This window comes from Aotus nancymaae, unplaced genomic scaffold, assembly GCF_030222135.1.
Source record: "Aotus nancymaae isolate 86718 unplaced genomic scaffold, 86718_ANA_hifiasm-v0.15.2.pri h1tg000064l_1, whole genome shotgun sequence".
NCBI lineage: Eukaryota > Metazoa > Chordata > Mammalia > Primates > Aotidae > Aotus > Aotus nancymaae.
Window position 1 is genome coordinate 24,825,913 of NW_026988479.1, and position 16,056 is coordinate 24,841,968.

The window sequence follows — 16,056 nt, forward strand, 5'->3', positions numbered from 1 at the left end:
TGATGCCCAAGGTCCGTCCTGAGGGGCTGGCCATGTAGTCCATGTCCTCTGGCTGTGGCTCAGCCCCGGCTCCTGTCCTCTCTGCTTTTCCCTCAGCTGCAGAAGCTCCTCCTGGCCACATCCTACCCAACATCAAGCTCTGACACCCAGAAGGAAGGGACCGCCTGGCGCCAGGCAGGCCTCAGATCTAAAAGTCAACGGCCTTGTGTCAAGGTATTTCTTCACGTGCCCCCAAATCTGCCCCAGGTGCCTGCTGGGGCCGCAGCCTTCAGCTCTGGTGGAAGATAGCAAGTTCAGTCAACTACCAATATCTCTTCCCACCCGTCCCACAGCCCTTGTAGTTGGTGTCCTGGGCACTGCTTCTGAAGATCCAGCCCAGTTTGGGGTTTTAGAAGGAGCCCTGGACTTTCTCACACTTCAGTGTTGCAGACACCGGTAGGTGTTAACGCAGGTCAGAGCCAGGATGAGGAAAGCGTGGCCAGCCTCCGGAGGATTGTGTTCTAATGGTGTGACAGACCAAAACACAAGACAGCCTGGCTGCAGAGGCCACAGTAAATAGTTTGGATTTTTTTCCCCCTCAGGGAGCCATTGGAGAGTTTAAAGCTCTGTCATGGACATCCAGGGTCAAAGAACACCTCTTTTCCTCTTTAAGCCCCATCTTCCAACTCTAACAAGGAGAGGTGTAATGGGTGGTTTCCAAGGGGTCCTGTCCCCCAAAGGGCTACACACAACCCTTCCTCTCCTGGGTCCTGCACCCTCCTCCTGGGGACTATTGCATACAATCCTACATCCTCAGAGGCAGAATCAACTTCCTCTCAGATAGCAGCTCAATGTAGGAGCCTCTCCCTTGCCAGGGCTCCTCTGGGGGATGATTCCCTATGCTCCCTCCCTATTTGTCCTGGCTGACCCTCCCAAAACAAAGGTCCACCCTCTTGTGCCTCACTCTGTTGAGAGGGCAGCAGCCAAGCCCCATTGTGAGCCAGTCCTTTGCCCTCTGGGAGCCTAGGAAGCTCCCCAGAGAGGTGAGACACATCCTACAACCATTGCTAGAAAGTCCCAGCAAAATGATGAGTCCCACTGGCAGGAAAGCCCCAGTGTGGACAAGTGGGGTGAATAAGACTGAAGAGAGATTGGCTGGTGTGAGTGCAGAGGACCTCATATACCCAGCCAGGGAGCCTCCCCTTTATCCTGTGGGCACCAGGAGGTACTGACTTTTTGTTTTTTTAAACTTCATTGAGGTGCAATTTACATACATAAAAGCCACCTATTGTAAAATACAATTCTATGATTTTTAGTAAACTTAATAGCCATGCAGTTATGACCATTATCCAGTTTTAGAACATATCCATCATCCAGGCCAGGTGCGGTAGCTTATGCCTGTAATCCCAGCACTTTGAGAGGCTGAGGCGAACGGATCACTTGAGCTCAGGAGTTCCAGACTGGCCTGGCCAACATGGTGAAACCCTATCTTTCCTAAAAAATGCAGAAAATTACCCAGGTAATTACAGGTGCATGCCTGTAATCCCAGCTACTTGGGAGACTGAGGCAGGAGAATCACTTGAACCTGGGAAGTGGAGTTTGCAGTGAGCCGACATTGCGCCATTGCACTCCAGCCTGGGCAACAGAGTGAGATTCCGTCTCAAAAAAAAAAAAAAAAAAGCCAAAACAACCCCGTCATCCCAGAAGAATTCTCCAGTGCTCATTTGCAGGGAGTCCTTCCTACATGCAGCCCCAGGCTACCGTGAATCTACTGCCTGGCTTTTGGTTGAAGGGTATGGAGCAGTAGGTGGAATGGTCAGAGTGGGGCTTTGTCAGTGAATCTGGAAGGGTCCGCAGGGGTGAAATTCCATGACTGAGAGAGCTGTTAGGAGGCTGATCATTGCTCATCCGCTGAGCATGGCCAGGTGCCCGGCTCTGTGTGGGAGGCTAGGGACAGAATGAAGGAAACTTGGCTGTTCCCATGATCCAGGTGAGACACACTGGGCCGGCCAGTGGCCATGCGGATGAGGCACACAGGAGTGTTTGGGCCTCCTTCCTCACTCTAGCCTCTCTCCTTCTCTAGGCGGACAGCACCCAAGACAAGAAGGCTCCCATGACGCAGTCTCAGAGCCGGAGTTGTACAGAACTGCATAAGCACCTCACCTCAGCACGGTCCTGCCTGCAGGATAGAGGTCTGCAGCCACCACACCTCCAGAGTCCCCGGCTCCCTGCCAAGGAGGATGAGGAGCCGGGTGAGGACTGCCCGAGCCCCCAGCCAGCTCCAGCCTCTCCCCGGGACTCCCTAGCACTGGGCGGGGCAGACCCCAGTGCCCAGTTTTCCCAGGAAGACATGCAGGCGATGGTGCAACTCATTCGCTACATGCACACCTACTGCCTCCCCCAAAGGAAGCTGCCCCCACAAGCCCCTGAGCCAGCCCCCAAGCCCTGCAGCAACCCCTCCCAGCAGGTCAGATCCCGGCCCCGGTACCCCTCCAAAGCCTCCTGGGCTGAGTTCTCCATTTTGAGGGAACTTCTGGCTCAAGACGTGCTCTGTGATGTCAGCAAACCCTACCGTCTGGCCACGCCTGTCTATGCCTCCCTCACACCTCGGTCAAGGCCCAGGCCCCCCAAAGACAGCCAGGCCTCCCCTGGTCACCCATCCTCGGTGGAGGAGGTGAGGATCGCAGCTTCACCCAAGAGCACTGGGCCCAGACCAAGCCTGCGTCCACTGCGGCTGGAGGTGAAAGGGGAGGTCCACCGGCCTGGCAGGCTGCAGCAGGAGGAAGAGGAAGATGAGGAAGAAGAGGAGGAGGAAGAGGAAGAAGAAAAAGAGGAGGAGGAGGAGTGGGGCAGGAAAAGGCCAGGCCGAGGCCTGCCATGGACAAAGCTGGGGAGGAAGCCAGAGAGCTCCGTGTGCCCCGTGCGGCGTTCTCGGAGACTGAACCCTGAGCTGGGCCCCTGGCTGACATTTGCTGATGAGCCACTGGCCCCCACGGAGCCCCAGGGTGCTCTGCCCTCGCTGCGCCTGGCTCCCAAGGCCTATGACATAGAGCGGGAGCTGGGCAGCCCCACGGATGAGGACAGTGGCCAAGACCAGCAGCTCCTACGGGGACCCCAGATCCCTGCCCTGGAAAGCCCCTGTGAGAGTGGGTGTGGGGACATGGATGAGGACCCCAGCTGCCCGCCGCTCCCTCCCAGAGGTAGTCAGAGTCGGTGGTGTGCAAGGAGGGGGCAGGGATGGGGTGCAGCATGCCCCTTCTGCACTGGGAGCCAGGAGCCCTGTGTTCAAGTCCTCGTCCCCCAACAAAGTGTTCTGTGGGGTTGGACAAGTCCCTTCCCCTCTCTGGCTTTCAGCTTTTCTTTGGGCTAGTTGGAGCGGATCTTCAGAAGAACACCCATGCATCTCTGAGTTTTCCATCATGCATGGGCCAGGTGCCACTTAACGAATTAAGCAGGCAGTCCAAAGTAAGCAGAAAAGGAAGATAATTACAAATTGCAATAGGTACCGTAAAGAAGACTCACTGGGGATAATGTGACAGAAGCATGAGTCCATAAATTCAGCTCCACAATGCAGCTAGAGTCTTAAACACTGCTAATAGCAGTAATGATAACAGTAACAGTTATCTATTGTGTACTTACCGTGCTGGCACTGGTCTCAGATTAACACAGATTGTCCCTATTGAGTCCTCACAAGAAGGCTCTCTGGTAGGTACTGTCATTGTCTCCATGTTTTGATGCAGAAACTCAGGCACAGAGCTACTTAATGATGAGCCCTATGCAGGGCAGTCTGTCCGGAGCCCACAGCAGTGGACCAGGAGTCAGAGTTCTTCCTCACTGTGCTACATGTACCAGAAGGGGTCACCCTTGCACCCGTTTGTACTTTCTGCAAAATCGAGTAGATCCCCCAGCTGAGACCTGGGATGGAAGGTGGATTTGCATTGTTCTGCCCTTCCTTGAAAGCGCAGAGGTGTTTGGTCACCTGCCCAAAGGGCAGCTGTGCTTGGCACCAGTGGAGGCCTGGGGTCTCCTCCCGAGGGGAAGCATCTGCTGGTGATGCCTTGTTGGGGAATCTTATTTCTCTTTGTCTTCTTTTCAGACTCTCCCAGGTGCCTCATGCTGGCCTTGTCACAAAGGTAGATTTTTTTGTTTGGTGTGTGTGTTGGGGGTGATGGGGGGGTTCATCAGCCCCCATGCCTGGCCCTGGCCCCACACCCCCTGCCCTGATTGTCATCTGGGACCCTCAGGAGCTGGGCTCCTTTAGAAGGGAGTTGGTTTTTAGAAACTGACTTTTACAGGCCAGAGGAAAGGACTCAGGCCATTTCGCAACCTGTCCTCTTGGGGACCCTGAAAAGAATTCTTTTCTGACAGGGGCCTGTGGCTTTCAGCAAGTCCCTTCCTCCTCCTGGGCCTCAGTCACTCCCTCTGTAAAATAAGGAGGCTGACAACACTTGTCCTCTGTTCACCCTTCAGTGAGCCTCGCCCGTGTCTCCTAAAAGAGCTGTGCAGCTTGAATTCCTCTAACAGCCGGGATGGGGGTTCCCCCAGCAAATGCACCTCAGGCTCCGTTTCCATGGGCAGTGGGACCAGGGCCCGTCACGGCACTCTCTGTGACTCCTTTGCGTACAGGGAGGTGGCTGCCTGCTGCTAACTTGCTGCTTTCCTTTCTGTCCTCCCTGCCTCCACCAGCGACCCTACTTTTGGCAAGAAGAGCTTTGAGCAGACCTTGACGGTGGAGCTCTGTGGCACAGCAGGTGAGCCAGGGGGCTTCCACTGGCAGGTGCCTTCAGGAAAACACCCATGCATCTCCGAGTTTTTTGTCATTCATGGCAAGGTGGCACATAATGAACAATGCACAAGAGGTCTGCCTTCATGGGGCTTATGTTATAGGCAGTCAAAAAGCAAACAGAAAAGGAAGATCATTGCAAATTGCAGTAGGTACCATAAAGGAGACTTACTGGGGATGAACCAGGATTACAGGCTGAGCCGCTGCACCCAGCCCAGGTGGGCAGTTGTATCTGCAGTGCCTGCCCCCTGTCCGTCATGGGAAATGCCAGAGGCATATGAGAGTCTTAGATGGGAGGGTTTGTTGAATGGTTGGGTGTAGATCAGGAAGAGATATCTTCCTGATATCTCTTGATGACTTGGAGGCTCTAGCTGCCACTAGTAGGTCACAGAAGGAATGGCAAATGGATTTCATCACATGCCAACTCCAAAGAATCCAAGGCTTCCCAGGCCACCTCCATACTCAGCCAGCAGTGCAATGATCAGTTAGTGATGCCTACCATCCACTGGGGTGGGGGAGTAAGGGCATGTGGCCATCTTTTTGCCATCCCAAACTAGGGTCTTTTTTTTGAGACATAGTCTCGCTATGTTGCCCAGGCTGGAGTGCAGTGGCACGATCTTGGCTCACTGCAACCTCCTCCTCCTGGGTTCAAGCAATTCTCATGTCTCAGCCTCCCAACTAGCTGGGATTATAGGCATGCACCAAACACACCTGACTAATTTTTTGGAATTTTTAGTAGAGACAGGAGTTTGCCATGTTGGCCAGGCTCATCTTGAGCCCCTGACCTCAAGTGATTCACCCACTTCGGCCTCCCAAAGTGCTGGGATTATAGGTGTGAGCCACCAGGCTTGGCCCCAAACTTAGGGTTTTAATGTCCCTCAGAGAAGTGATCTGTCTTCATCTTACCTTTCTCCTCTTGCTTGGGAAGGACTCACCCCGCCCACCACACCACCATACAAGCCCACAGAGGAGGACCCCTTCAAGCCAGACATCAAGCACAGCCTGGGCAAAGAAACAGCTCTCAACCTCCCGTCCCCTGAGGCCCTCTCACTCAAGGCCACCCCAGGGGCTGCCCACAAGCTGCCAAAGAAGCACCCGGAGCGGAGTGAGCTCCTGTCCCACCTGCGGCACTCCCCAGCCCAGCCAGCCTCGCAGCCTGGCCAGAAGCGTCCCTTCTCCTGTTCCTTTGGAGACCATGACTACTGCCAGGTGCTCCGACCAGAGGGCATCCTGCAGAGGAAGGTGCTGAGGTCCTGGGAGCCGTCTGGGGTTCACCTTGAGGACTGGCCCCAGCAGGATACCCCTCAGGCTGAGGCGCGGGCCCCTGGCAGGGAGGAAGACAGAAGCTGTGATGCTGGCACCCCATCCAAGGACAGCATGCTGCTCAGAGACCACGAGATCCGTGCCAGCCTCACCAAACACTTTGGGCTGCTGGAGACCGCCCTGGAGGAGGAAGACCTGGCCTCCTGCAAGAGCCCTGAGTATGACACCGTCTTTGAAGACAGCAGCAGTAGCAGTGGTGAGAGCAGCTTCCTCCCAGAGGAGGAAGATGGAGATAGGGAGGAGGAGGAGGAGGAGGACAATGAAGAAGAGGACTCAGGAGTCAGCCCCACTTGCTCTGACCACTGCCCCTACCAGAGCCCACCAAGCAAGGCCAGCTGGCAGCTCTGTTCCCGCAGCCGCTCAAGCTCTGGCTCCTCATCCTGCCACTCCTGGTCACCAGCCACTCGAAAGAACTTCAGGTATGAACAGGGGGCCACAGGAGAGGCAGTGGGCAGTAGAGGACCCCAGTTCCCTGGCAGCCAGGGGAGGGAGAAGCCCCAGGAGGAAGACCCCCAGGAAACGTGCTCTGAAACTGAGACTGCATCTCCCTGTGTGGCCAATGTCCTGGTCAAGGGCCTTGAAGGTGGTCTTCTGGGGTAGTTGTGAGTGAATCCTGGAGGCAGGCAAAGCCTGGTCTGTGAAATTGGGAATGTACCAAATCTCCTGGCCTCCAGAAAGAAAGAAAACCCACTTCCTGGCTATTTATGGGCTTATGTCTAAAGGAACTTGTCCCTTATCCATCTGTGTTTTCTGCTTTTATATTTGTAAAATGGCTAAGTTTTTGTGCAAACATATACATGCCCCAACAGTTTGAATTCTAGGGATATTTACGTCTAAAAGAAAGATTAGTGTAATTCTAATCTGTGCTCTGAAAAGTGCCTGGATATAAAGCGTTGATAAGGTTTCTGGGTCCTGCTGAGTTTTGCTGTGGCTTTCAGCCATCGGCTGCCTCTCGAAGGACTGTGACTTCAGTGTAGGGATGATGAGTCAGGAGCCCACTTGCTCGTATCATCCTCGCTCGCTGAACGAGCCAGCTGAACGAGACTGGACAAGGAGCCAGTCCAAAAGTCAGCTGGGGAGCTGGGCAGAAAGAATAGAGGTTTGGCAGATTCGAGGGGCGGGTACTGGTTGCTTCTGTCTGATCACAGTGGGTCCTGATTCTCCCTGGGGAAGGCTTGAGGTGGGTCAGTGTCATCCCCGGCCCTGTGTTGAGGTGAAGCCGAGTGGCCACTAGATGCTGCTCTTGGGCTAGAACCCGGCTGCCAAATCCGCTGTGGATTTGTTGGGCCTCCACTGGCTGGCCCATCCCCAGGTGTCTGATCTGTAGGTCTGGGGTGGGGCGGGGGCAGGGATTGGCATTTCTAACAAGTTCCTAGGTGATGATGATAACATTGCTAGAGCATCGTATGCTGAGAGTAGAATTCAGGTCTTGTCAAGATACCTCTTCTTCCCTTCTAAAGGGACTAGCAAAAATTTTTTTTTTATTAAATAAAAATAAAGAATTCAGCTTTATATTTATACATCTACAACAAGGGTTCTTACCTGTTTGAAAACATGTTTAAAGCAAAGGCTCGTCTTCCCATTAAAATGTGCATACACGTCTAACTGGGCATTCAATTTTAGGGGGTTTGTGGGCTCCCCGCAAACTAATGTTAAGAAGCCCTCAATTTTTTGTTCCTCAAAGTGAGGTCCGCAGCAATTTCTCCAACAAGCCCTTATTTACTGTAGAAGCCGGGATCCGTCAGTCACAGTTGCGTTCTGCCGACATTGCTGAGCCTCTCTTTCTGGCTCCCTTCTTTCCCCAGGGGTAGCTTCTGCCCTGCAGTGGTCCAGTGTCAAAGGTTCGGCTTCAGCCTTGCTTTGCTGTGAGCTGAAGCACTCAGTCTCCATTCAGGCAGTTTCCTAGGTCCTCTTCATGTTGAAACACATCCCCCAAGCCAGAGCTTCCCTGCCCTCCCTTCTCTCCTGCCCAGCTCAGCGGTGTTTGGGCTGGGCCTGCATTCATAGAATTGCCTGGGAAGAGTTGAGAACTTCTCTAGAAACGCCCCCACCTATTTCTCTTCTCGCTTTTGGGCCAGGTTCAGGGCTGGCTTTTCCTGCCGTCTCAGAAACTTAATTGGGTAACTGGCTCCTGCTCAGCTACCTGGCTGAGCTCAGTATCTGGTAAACCTGGTGAGCTGCTAATCAGCCTTCTCCAGACCTGTACCAAACACCCAGCAACAGACAGCACTTTAAGCTGGGTTAACAACACAAATCCTGAACACCACGATACCTTCCAGGCACTCTCAGCTCTTCAGGTGGGGAAAGTCTACCAATTCTGTTGCAAAAGGGATGATCATACTCTTAATTAGGTCACCGTTTAAAGTTGCAGGTCATTTCCCTTTCCATTATCCTGTTTGAGCTTCCCAGGTGCACCTGGAGGATATATCTGCTGCTTATCCCTATTCTACAGATGAGGAAGCTGAGGCTCCAAGAGGTTACATAGAAAAATAGAGCAAATATTTACTGAGCAGTTCCTGAGCTAAGCATTGACATGCATTTTTAAATTTAATCCTCACAAATGGCCAAGGGATAGACACAATTGTTTATCCCTGTTTCATAGACGAAGAACTGAAGCTGAGAGGGCTTCTGTAACTGCTTCAAGGTCACCCAACAGGGAGGCGGTGGGGCCAAGATTCAGACTCAAGCCGTCTGAGTCACAAGCCTGTGTCCTTGTCCTCTGTGCTGTATTTCTCAGTGACTCAGACTGGAGGAGTGAGGGCAGCGTGCAGGGAGGCAAAAAAGGCTGCAGGCGGGCGGCACCTGGGGGCCTGCTTGGACATGGGACTAACGAGCCTGATAGCCAGCCTGGAAGCGTGGAGCTGCGATGGGCAGGGGCTGCTGCTTGGCTGAGGCAGAAACCCATAGAGAGCAGTGGTTCTGGAACCAGAAGGATCTGCTTCTGACTTCTCTGCTTTCTGGCTTTAAGCAAATCCCATCTCAAACCTGAGTCTCAGATTTTTCACCTGGAAAATGGAGAAACATAAAACCTCATCTAGTTTTTTTAAAAATCAGACCAAATAAGATAATAAAGCAAAAGGAATTTTTTTTTTTTTGAGACGGAGTCTCACGCTGTCACCCAGGCTAGAGTACAGTGGTGCAATCTCAGCTCACTGCAACCTTCACCTCCCAGGTTCTAGCAATTCTCCTGCCTCAGCCGTCCAAGCGGCTGGGATTACACACATCTCCCACCACACCCTGCTAATTCTGTATCCCTAGCAGAGATGGGGCTTCATCCTGTTGGTCAGGCTGGTCTCGAACTTCTGACCTTGTGATCCGCCTGCCTTGGCCTCCCAAAGTGCTGGGATTACAGGTGTGAACCACTGCACCCAGCCAACAAAAGGATTTTTCTACCCCTAATGGCATAGAGAGGCCAGGCTCAGAGGGTGGGGTTACAATGAGCAACACAGTGGTTCCCAGCGATCCAGGCCAGAAGCTGGCAGTAGGCGTGCGTCCACACAGCCCCGGATCGTTGTTGAGGAAGGGGAGGCTGGGTTTTTGCAGGAGGCAGTTGCAGCTCGTGTGCCCCGTGAATGAGTCCTCAGGAAGCATCCCTTGCCTCCTGGAGCGATCCGCCCCCACCCCCATGGTCTCTCCTGAGAGTGAGTGCTTCTGCTTTGCTTGTTCACTGACAGATGTGAGAGCAGAGGGCCGTGTTCGGACAGAACGCCAAGCACCCGGCATGCCAGGAAGCGGCGGGAAAAGGCCATTGTAAGTGATCTGGGGGCCCAGAGCCCGGAATGAATGGGGACTAGCAGGAAGTTCAGGGGCCTCATGGACCAAAGCCTTCTGAGGCTAGCTGGTGAGCCCCTCAGTCTTCGGCCTCTGCCTGGGGAAGAAGGGACTGTGGCAGCAGACGACAATATTTCTGTCATTTGAAGAGCACAAGCATCGCCAAAGGGCATCAAAGGTGGCACCATGCAAAGTTCAGCCAAGAGCCTGGCCGTGAGTGTGCTGTTGGTGGTGATTGAGGGCTCAATGTCAGGGCCTAGAGAGAGCCAGGTAGGCAGGCTGTGGTAGTAAGGAGCAGAGCCAGGCTGACCAGGTCACAAGCCAGCCCTGCCACCACCTTCTGTGTGACTGTGGGCAGGTCCCCAGCTTCCCCGAGCCTCACTTTCCTCATCTGTACACAAGGGAGTTGGGCCTGTGCTTCCCAGGGGTTCCCCCAACTCGATCAGGGCCAAGGGATCAAGAGAGCCTGTCCCTTCCTCCCCATTCCCCTCCCAGAGTTAGCCCACAGGCCTGGCCTGCTGGGTTTACCTGCTGACCCTACTGCAAAGCTCCCCACAGAGAAAACATACCAGATGTCTGGAGTGGGGAGCTGGAGCAAACCGACTATGCCATGTCACTAGAAAGGAAGGAGGAAAACAGGATAGAAACACAAAGAGACAAACAGATTCCCATTGGATCTCTCCCGTGTGATGTGGTACTTCAGGGAGGAGGGGTACGCAGGAGGTGTGCATGCCCTAGAGGTGCACAGCTGTCTGCACGCAGGTACTTAAAACCATGGGCTGTGCATGGAGAATCTTCCTGGAGTCTGTGTCTGGTCATTCAGCAATTACAGGCCTAGCACGGTTCTGGGCATTGGAGGACAGCAATGAACAAAAGAGATGAGGCTCCCTCCTGGCTGAGCAGAAGGAAGAGAGAGATAATAGACTCGTAAACAAAGGAATAAACAATGTAATTACAGATTGGGATAAGCACTGTGAAATCAGTAATGTGCAATTAGTAGCAATCTGAAGTAAGCAGGACTGTTGAGGAGGATGTGTTTATGGGGTGGCCAGGGAAGGGCACCTTCAGGGAGCTGGGCCCTGATTGATGAAAAGGAGCAACCAAGCAAAGACTCAGGGGGACAAGTGTTTCGAGCAGTGGCAGGAAAGAGCTTTATGAATTCAAGAAGCTGCAAGGAGGGTGGGAGAAGGGGATTTCTCTGTTGAGCTGAGCTTGGACATCGTATGTTGTGGGATGTACAGTTCCCCGACTGTTGACGACGGAGTCCTGCTTGTGGACCTGCCGCCTGGGTTTTCTTCCTTGCCATGTGTAGTACGTGGGTGGGATGGCTGGAGAATCACTGGCTGTAACCTGTTTCCAGAGCAAGCCTGTCTAAGACAAGAAACTGTGCATTTTTCCTATGGGAGCACAGGTTTCCAGGAACAAGGCTGTGGTTTCTCTAGCAGGTCAAAGTGAGTGTTGCAATAGCAGTAGCTTCAACCAGATCAAATCACAGATCTGAGAGGAGGGGAAGGAGAGTTCCAAAAGTCTCCCACCCCCTCCCTCTGCCAGGCTGTTCCAGGCACCCACTGGCATAGCACGGAGCTCTCCTGAAGGTGATGCCTTGGTCTCAGTGTCTATACTGTGACTTCAGCCACTTTGCTGAGGCAAAACCAGAGATAATGGTGGCTCCAATAGCCCTGGTGCCCTCGCCTCATGACCCTTCCTTCCAGCTCACTCTGACACTCACGAACAACCTGCCTCCTGTGCTTGCTTCACCCCAGCACCTCCCCTGCTCAGACTTGAAAGGTAAGTCCAGAAGCCACTGAATTTGCAGGTGTATCAATGGTGATAATCACTCCCCTTTCCCAGCCCTAGTCTCTGCTTATTACCTTCATGTAAGCAGTGGCTTCCTTGGGGGCCTCTTCCCTTCCAACACCCTCCCCCAATAAGGACAGGTCCTGTGGGGCAGAGATTGGCCTTGTTCTCTCTCTGACTCCAGCTGGTATTGCTCACTCAGCCAGGCATCATGGACTAGGACAAGGACTCCATGGGAGCCCACCCCCAAGGGGACCCCAGGAAGCCAGGCAATAAGTGCGTCTCTGTCCTTCTCGGGCAGGGTGAAGGCCGTGTGGTGTACATTCGAAATCTCTCCAGTGACATGAGCTCCCGAGAGCTGAAGAGGCGCTTTGAAGTGTTTGGTGAGATTGTGGAGTGCGAGGTGCTGACGAGAAGTAAGAGGTGAGTTGAGCCAAGCCATGGCAGAGGCAGGGAGCAGAGCGGGGCACCAGTCCTGATCCAGAGCTGGGTACAAGAAGATTCCCAAGATTTGTGGAACAAACCTGACGAAATCCATAGCTGAGATGTGGAAAGCCAGGCCCAGGACAAGGACCAAAAATGGTAGAGCAGTCAGTAATAGCAGCAAACTCGTGCTGATGGTTTACTAAGTGCCAGGCAGTTTCCGTTCGTTCTTTTCTCTGAACTTGCCAGCATGCCTGGGACATAGGCACTCATAGTCTTTCAATTGCTCTCCTTTCTGCAGAAGTTTAGACAAGTTAACTGGGTAGCTAGTTGGTGGCAGAGCGAGAACCGGAGCCCATGTGTCTGCTTCAGGGCCTTTGCCCTGGAGATAGTGCAGGGCAGCAGCCTCTGGCAGCTTGAAGACTTGCACTGGGACCCCACTCTACCTCAAGCCCTGTGCTGCTCACATCCCTCCCTTCCTCTGCAGTAAGTCCCAGGCCTTGGTTGGGTACAGCGGCTCACACCTGTAATCCCAGCATTTTGGGAGGCCAAGACAGGCAGATCACTTGAAGTCAGGAGTTCGAGACCAGCCTGGCCAATATGGTGAAACCCTGTCTCTACTAAAAAAAATTAGCTGGATGTGGTGGTGCACTCCTGTATTCCCAGCTACTCAGGAGGCTGAGGCGGGAGAATCGCTTGAACCTGGGAGGTGGAGGTTGCAGTGAGCTGAAATCACACCACTGCATTCCAGCCTGGGTGATAGAGCAAGACTCCGACTCAAAAAAAAACAAAGTCCCAGGCCTTCTGTTCTACTAGGCAGCCTGGTTTTTCATTGCTCACTTGGAGAAGCAGCGTTTACCTGTCAGGGGATCTGCAAAAAGAACAGGTTGCATATGAATGCACAATTTAGATGTCAAAACTTTGTCAGTTTTGAAATATTTCTAAATTATATCCTATGATATCTGCAAACTAAGTTATTAGGGTTTTTAACATTCTAATATAATAATAGTAATAGAAAGCTTCAGTGAGGAAATAGTTTCTGGTGTAAGAGTTATTATACACTTCTTGCCCGTTAGGATGGCTACTATCAAAAATCCAGAAAATAAACACTGGCAAGTGTGTGGAGAAACTGGAACTCTTGCATAGTGTTAGTGGGAATTTTAAATGATGCAGCTGATAGGGAAAACAATATGGCAGTTCCTCAAAAAATTAAACCTAAAACCACCATCTGATCCAGCGATTCCACTATGGGTATATATCCAAAATAATTGAAAACAGGATCTCCAACAGATATTTGTTCACCCAAGCGCATAGCGACGTTATTTACAATAGCCAAGAGGTGTAAACAATGCAAATGTCCACCAACGGATGAATAGGTAAACAAAATATGGTTTATATACATACCATGGAATATTATGAAACCTTAAAAAGGAAAGAAATTCTGACTCATGCTACCACATGGATGAACCTGATAACATTGTGCTAAGTGAAACAAGCCAGGCACAAAAAGACAAAATACTGTATGATTTCACGTATATGCTATGTCTAAAGTAGTCAAATTCATAGAAACAGAAAGTGGTGGTTGCCAGGGACTGCAGAGAGGGGGAATAAGGGAGGTGGCATTTCATGGGCATAGAGTTTCAGTTTGGCAAGGTGAAAAATTTCTGGAGCTTTGTTGCACAGCAGTGTGAGTATGCTTAATACTGCAAAACTGTATGCTTAAAAATGGTAAAGATGGTAAATGTCCTAAGTGTTTTTACCAAATTTTTTTTAAAAAGAACCATTAAACAAATAGAACCATTTCAAGTTCTGTGCAGTTTTTAGGATATCCAATGAAGGTAGCATGCAAAAATAAAGCAGGCAAATTCATCTCTGAAGAGAAAGATCACTCTGTTAAGATTTTAAAAACACACAAGATCTTTACAAAGAGTCTTGGACGTATTACCAATATTAGACATTTAAAGAGGAAGAAGGGGCCAAGTGTAGTGGCTCACGCCTGTAATCCCAGCACTTTGGGAGGCCAAGGCAGGCAGATCACTTGAGGCCAGGAGTTTGAGACCAACCTGGCCAACATGGTGAAACCCCCATGTCTACTAAAAATACAAAAAGTTACCTGGGCATGGTGGCATATGCCTGTAATCTCAGCTACTCAGGAGGCTGAGGCATGAGAACTGCTTGAACCTGGGAGGCAGAGGCTACAGGGAGCTGGGATTGCAACCGCTGCATTCTAGCCTGGGTGACAGAGCAAAACTCTTTCTCAAAAATAAATAAAGAGGTAGAATGGTTCAAACTTGGCCCTGGTTCAGAGAGGTGTCAGGAAACATGATTCTTATAAATGTTTATTATAGACCCACTATTTGTAAGCCTGACCTAAGCAGTTGATGAATGCCACTTTGTCTCTGCTTTGAGGAGTTTACATAGCAGATGAGTGTCAGTCGGAATTCTTTCTGTTGTTCATGGAAGCAAAAAGTTGGAATAGAAGTGACTTTTGGTCCTTCTCAGGCAGACTTTTCTCCCAGTTGCAGAGTGGTTGCCTGTAGCTTTAAGCTACCAGCAGCTTAGAGATTCCTGGGGAAGCATGAGTCACTACATGACTACAGAACCCGAGATGGATTCTTTGGGGTTCAGCCTTGAGTAACAGGCTTATCCTTGAACAAACCATGGTGTCCAGGAAGAGCCATTGTCATGTGCCTTGCCCTGGCACCCTGACATGCTGTTGTCAGGGGAAGGCGAGTGCAAGCTGAACAGGCATCAAAGATGCCTACCGTGAAGGGCAGGAGGTATGCAGAATACCAGCCCTGTTAGGGGAGGTGAGGGCCGAGATGGCAGCCAAGGAATTGGTGACCAAGGCTGGCTTTGAAGGAGGCAGAGTGGTACAGTAGTATAGGCAGGGGATTTGCCATTTCCATGGCAGATCCAGGGAAATGGGAATGATTGATAGGAGAAACATATGGGGGTATTAAGAGTATCAGCTTTAACGTCAGAGGCCTGGATTTGAGTCCCTGCTCTGACACTTGCTTTTGGGTAAATTACTGAACTCCACAGAACCTTTCCTCATCTGCAAGGTGGAGATAACAGTACCCCCCTCACAGGCTCATCTGAGGAGTGTGCCAGGCAAGGTGTGGTGGCCAACACCTAGCAAACATTCAACATCTTAGCTGCTTTCATTATTCCCACGTGGCAGAAGTCAGCGTAGTGGTCAGCATTATCTCTATTTGGGAGGCCACGTGATGTATCGAATCACTGTGGCAGTCAGTTCCTCATCCAGTAATGGGTGGTCTCACAGTGTCCACCCAGCCAGCCCAATGACATCCTCCCCTTGTACTCTCCCTGCAGAGGCAAGAAGTACGGGTTCATCACCTACCGGTGTTCTGAGCACGCGGCCCTCTCTTTGAGGAACGGTGCTGCCTTGAGGAAGCGCAACGAGCCCTCCTTCCAGCTGAGCTACGGAGGGCTCCGGCACTTCTCCTGGCCCAGATACACTGACTACGGTAAGCCCCCGAGACCCAGCCACAGTCTAGGAAGACTCCAAGCTTGAGAGGCAGTGCCTTCCTCAAACAAAACCCAGAGCTAAAGCCCCTTGTGGTCATAGCTCCCATCCCCACACCCCAGCGTGCTGCTTAGTATAACTTTGCAGCCCCTTCTTTGCCTGAAGGCTACCATCTTGTTTTTCTTCTGGCCTCTGGTCCACCTTGTCCTATCCTGTGACTGCTACCAAAGAGAATCAAGCCTCCCGTGGCCTCTGGGAAGGTTCAATCGTGTGCACAGCCAGTTGGCAGAACCGTGGCTACGGTCTCCTTGACTTCACAGGGTCAGCCGCTGTCCTGTCCCCTTCAGGGGCATTCCATGGTGACCCCAGACAAGGCAGCAGCCACCTGGGGACAAGATGATGAAGAAGGACAAAGAAGTACAATGTACAAAAGAATTACTTGGCCAGGTGCAGTGGCTCACGCCTGTAATCCCAACACCTTGGGAGGCTG

General features: G+C 51.9%; 1 protein-coding gene across 2 annotated transcripts in view; it reads left to right on the forward strand.

The window, feature by feature from the left end:
• The window catches only part of PPARGC1B (PPARG coactivator 1 beta), a 126,622-nt gene that overhangs the window by 101,847 nt on the left and 8,719 nt on the right, over window positions 1-16,056 (forward strand). The window contains exons 4-11 of one of the 2 annotated variants that reach the window (XM_012452494.2): window positions 97-213; window positions 2,063-3,179; window positions 4,076-4,112; window positions 4,666-4,730; window positions 5,691-6,504; window positions 9,760-9,835; window positions 11,955-12,076; window positions 15,413-15,567. In XM_012452494.2, coding sequence (XP_012307917.2) covers window positions 97-213; window positions 2,063-3,179; window positions 4,076-4,112; window positions 4,666-4,730; window positions 5,691-6,504; window positions 9,760-9,835; window positions 11,955-12,076; window positions 15,413-15,567 — 2,503 coding nt within the window. The remainder of the gene's footprint in view (window positions 1-96; window positions 214-2,062; window positions 3,180-4,075; window positions 4,113-4,665; window positions 4,731-5,690; window positions 6,505-9,759; window positions 9,836-11,954; window positions 12,077-15,412; window positions 15,568-16,056) is intronic. The other variant, XM_012452586.2, reaches the window with a different exon arrangement.